The 5000-nt window shown below is 41.5% G+C and overlaps 1 protein-coding gene across 5 annotated transcripts in view; it reads left to right on the plus strand.

Annotated features, from left to right (window-relative positions):
• Positions 1 to 5000, plus strand: part of LOC125034302 (serine/threonine-protein phosphatase 1 regulatory subunit 10-like) — a 119113-nt gene that overhangs the window by 104469 nt on the left and 9644 nt on the right. For 4 of the 5 annotated variants that reach the window (XM_047626065.1, XM_047626066.1, XM_047626069.1 and 1 more), the window contains 2 exons: positions 1647 to 1882; positions 3092 to 3428. In XM_047626065.1, coding sequence (XP_047482021.1) covers positions 1647 to 1882; positions 3092 to 3428 — 573 coding nt within the window. The remainder of the gene's footprint in view (positions 1 to 1646; positions 1883 to 3091; positions 3429 to 5000) is intronic. The other variant, XM_047626067.1, reaches the window with a different exon arrangement.

The raw sequence follows: 5000 nt of genomic DNA on the forward strand, positions 1-5000 counted from the left end.
CCTCTGTCCTGAACGTAAATGAAACGCCGTTGGGATGTACAGAAGTGTATAGAAGTCCATGAACCATAATTGACTGATGAGTTTGGTTTGCTTGAAAAGTTTCTGTATGTCAGCCGCGTGCTGCATTCAACCACCAAGCCAGATCTTGCAAAGTACACTGGACAGGAAGTTATACAATGAAAGATTTAAGAGCAAGTTTGTGAACGCGCCAGGAAAATGATAAGCGCTTTAATGGGGGGAGGGGGGGCGGGTACGGTGTAGCGTACCTCCTCTATTTTGCAACGTGACTACAGCAACTATCTCAACGCGGCAAAGGAATCTTAACCTCATCAGTCAACGCTGCAAGATCTTACGTCAACATACATCACTCAAACACGTGCTTCTGTTCTGTTTATAAACTGTAGAGCTACTAAATTTAGTCGTTATCTCGGCATCAGGATCGGCCACAGTGACTCGGAACTTCTAATGGCAAAACTTTTAATAATGTTCCTCCGAGGCCAAAGGATTTTTAAGGGTTAAAGATTTTTGCTTCAAGGGAATGAAAAGGGAAACCCGTGGAGACCGCGAAAAAAAAAAGGGAAGGGAAAAAAAAAAAGAGTAAATATGGCAGGCGGCAACCACGAAAGGAAACCGGTTTTATTCGCCGGATCTACAGACGTGTTTTTGGTTAGAGTGAGGCCACCATCTTTGGAGGGAGGGTAACGTGGCGTAACCCTTTGGGAACTCGGAGAACCGAGAGCATACGTGCCGGGGGGGGGGGGGGGGGGTTAACAACGCCACTTTAATGGACACGTGTGGCGGTCACTTCAGGATGTCGACATGGCCACCTGCCCTTTTGCTTTAGTTCGCACTTCCGTTTTCTCTTTTTCTTCTTCCTTGCCCGTTTTCTCTTTGCCCTCTGCTTCCCCTGTCATCTTCTCACGCTGTCTTTCATGAAAAGGCGGGAACGGGGTGGGGGTGCGGGAGGGATAATTCCTTGCCATTTGTGAATGATTACTTAATGCTGACCCTTCTCATAGCTTTGATATATCTGTGGGTGCGGGACAATAAGTATCTAAACGTAATTATAACAAGAGTTGGGAAGTACCGCCGTTTTTTATAGGCTTAGAAATTATCCTCCGTCTATATATCTACATGACGAAAACGACCGCTTACTGCAACCGTTAGAAACTGCCAGCGGTACTCCTCGGAAAATGAAGTATTGATGAAAGAAAGAACACTACAGAGTACTATTTTCTTAAGGTTTACTCCCATGATTTTTAGGGACAAATTGTTGGTAGTTTAGGGATCGTCCCTAGTGGTTGTAATAGTCCACAATTTCCGTCACATATTTGGACGACAATTTGCGTATGTGCGGCCAAACTTATCGCCACCATCCAATGTTAATCTTGATTTCACTGCAGAGATGGTCAACAATTATCTACAGAGGCTTTTCTTTTCATATTTCAGATGGATTTTCTTGTCGAGTCCGTTGGAGAAACCGCTTTCCTCAAGATCTTTTCGTTTATTCTCGCTCTCTCCCTTCCTCCTTTCTCTCTCCCTCCAACATTATCCATTTATCGATGTATAAACTCGTAATTACAATCACCAATCAACCTCGACACCTTACTTAACCCCCTCCGTACATTTTTTTTTTCTTCCTACAGCCTCGTTATCTGATGACGGCGGTTTCATGGCAGCCCTGACCGCCGCCGGGCCCGACAGCACGCGGAAAAAGGTCACGAGGAAGAGGAGGTCGAGCGAGAGTGACCCCAAGGAAGGGAAGGGCGAGGGCAAGGACGACGACGAGAAGAAGGAGGAGGGCAGGTCACCGAGCAGCTCTCCCGTGAAGCTCGAGGAGAAGGCGGTTCTGTCGCCCACTAGTGTCAAGCCCATGTTCAATGTGAGTTTTTTTTAATATTTTTTTTTTAATTTATTAGGGTTTATTTTTTATCTTTTTTTTTGTTTTTTTTTTGTTTGTTGATTTGTTTAATGCATATTTATTTTAACTGTGTTTTCGTAAGGCTGTTTGGTTGAGTTGGTTTTGTGTCTCTAGTGTGTGTGTGTGTGTGTGTGTGTGTGTGTGTTTGTTTGTGTGTGTGTACGTGTGTGTGTGTATATATATATACAGATAGTTAGATAGATATTTAGATAGGTTATAATGATTTATTTATTTGTTTGTTTCTTTCATGTGTCTCCCTCTCACTCTCACTCTCACTCTCACTCTCACTCTCTCACTCTCTCACTCTCTCACTCTCTCACTCTCTCACTCTCTCACTCTCTCACTCTCTCCCTCTCTCCCTCTCTCCCTCTCTCCCTCTCTCCCTCTCTCCCTCTCTCCCTCTCTCCCTCTCCCTCTCCCTCTCCCTCTCCCTCCCCCTCCCTCCCTCTTCCTCTTTCTCTCCCTCTCCCTGTCCCTCTCCCTCCCCCTCCCTCCCTCTTCCTCTCCCTCTCCCATTTCCCCTCTCTTTTTCTCTTTCTCTTCCTCTTCCCCTTCCTCTCTCTTCCTCTTCCCCTTCCTCTCTCTCCTCCTTTCTCTAAGAATACTCAAACTCGTCTCATAAATGACAATTTTCTTGACAGTTTCATACCAGAATTCACAACCTGAATACTCTCTCTTGTACACTTTAGTTTCGCTTGACCTCCCGTTGATAATTAAACAGGATTTTTCTTATAATATTTTTTAGGCGTCAGTGATTCGATATGATGAATGTATGCAAATCTGTACCCATAAGTGTATTAAGATTTATTCGGAACCACGACTTATAAACTCTTGTGTCGTTATTGATGTAAAGAGAGAGAGAGAGAGAGAGAGAGAGAGAGAGAGAGAGAGAGAGAGAGAGAGAGAGAGAGAGAGAGAGAGAGAGAGAGAGAGAGAGAGAGAGAGAGACAGAGAGAGACAGAGAGAGACAGAGAGAGACAGAGAGAGACAGAGAGAGACAGAGAGAGACAGAGAGAGACAGAGAGAGACAGAGAGAGAGAGAGAGAGAGAGAGAGAGAGAGAGAGAGAGAGAGAGAGAGAGAGAGAGAGAGAGAGAGAGAGAGAAGTCCTCCCTTCAATATTTCCGTTCTTTTTGTATGACAAGTTCTGACGTCTGTCCCTCTCTCGCAGTTCTACCAAGAGACCTTGAAAGACGAAGACGAAGCGGAAGAAAAGAAAGAAACGGCGGAGGCGAAGAAGAACGAAGGAGAGGAAGAGGAGGAGATGGAGACGAACGAGAAGGAAACGAAGGAGGAGGAGGAGGAGGAGGAGGAGAAGGAGAAAGTGAAGACGGAAGAGAACGGGAGCGCCGACGTCGAGATGAAGGAGGAGACCGAGGAGGAAAATGAGCCGGAAATGGAAAACGAAGAAAGTGAGGACAAAACCACTTCTCAGGCTGGCGGTGTTGGTGGTGGTGGTGGTGTTGGTGATGGTGTTGGGCTGTATGGTGGAGATGAAGGGGAAACCGGTATGTAGTCGTTGGTGCTGGGTGTTGAATGCTTGTTTTCCTTTTTTTTTTTTTAAGATTAATTTATTTTTTATATGTATGTATGTTGTTGTCGTTGTTTTTTTATCAGTATGTATATATATTGTTTTCGTTTTTCTGTTCTCTTAATTAAGGATACAGAAATATAGCTGCTTCGACTAATATTCATTCCACGTGGGGATTGGTAGACGTGTTGCAAGGGGCATTTGATATTTCAAGTCATATTTATTCAGTTTTTTCCTTTTTCTTCGTATGTTACCGGACAATTTCCCTTATGAGGCACTCATTTTCCTTCAATTTGGACTTAATTTGTGGGTTCATGGGGGGTTTTCTGCTCATTATTCTCGTATATTTGAGTACTAAATTATGTAAGGAGGTCATTGACGTCAGTATTTGAGCAACTGACGAAGTAGCCATACAATGCATCTTTATTTCTGTAGAGTCTGTGGAATTTTGTAAATTCATTTGTCTGCTTTAATTTGTGCTTTTGTTTTAGTGTTTGTGTGTGTAAGTAAGCCACGTTAACGTTTTTTTTTTCTTTTTTTTTCTTTTTTTTTCTTATTCGTGTTTACCGTTTTGCTTGTGTTGTGTGAACATGGCCGGTAGTCTCATTTATATTTGTTTTATTAGCATGAAATATCTATTCCATTTTCATTGCTTGAGTAAAAATGTTGTGTTTGACGTATGAATTACTCTCTCTGGGAGTTTTCCCTTTGTTGTTCGCTGTTTTAGATTTGCTATGTTTTAATATCTTTTGAACTTTCGTTGTTATTAGTAGTGTTATTGTCTTCATTTGTTGTGGTCGTCATCTGCATTCGTCAGTCATCGTCATCGTTATCATTATCATTATCATTATATCATCATTTATCATCATCATCATCAATCATCATCAATCATCATCAATCATCATCAATCATCATCAGTCATCATCAATCATCATCAGTCATCATCAGTCATCATCAATCATCATCAATCATCATCATCATCAATCATCATCAATCCTCATCAATCATCATCAATCCTCATCAATCATCATCAATCATCAATCATCATCAATCATCATCAATCATCATTAGCATCATTATTATTTATCATCATTACCATCATCCTCATACAAAATAGGCATGGAGTGTGATGCTTGGAACATAATTACAGTAATTAATGTTTTAAGTTGAAGTATGTCCCACTTGATAGGCTCTTCCCTCTGGTCATTAGAGGTTGCTCAAGTTTATAGCGCAAATTCCAAAGGTGTAATTACACAATGATTACATCGTGTAAAAGATAATGTTTGTGTTAATGATGGCGATAAGAATGGCCTTTGGAAGAAAATGAGACGAGAGAAATGGATAAAGATACGAGGATGAAAATGAAATGGAATAGAAATGAGATAAAGCATGAACAATTATAATGAAGTAATGGGGGTTTATTATGATAGAATGTAAGGTAGTGAGTAATGGTTGAGGTAAATGAAACTTGATTTATTTTGCAGTATTAAAGGCATATTTATGATTGATTAACTTTGGAATGTGAAGAGGTAACTGTTGAATTGGGATA

This window comes from Penaeus chinensis, chromosome 17 (genome assembly GCF_019202785.1).
Source record: "Penaeus chinensis breed Huanghai No. 1 chromosome 17, ASM1920278v2, whole genome shotgun sequence".
NCBI lineage: Eukaryota > Metazoa > Arthropoda > Malacostraca > Decapoda > Penaeidae > Penaeus > Penaeus chinensis.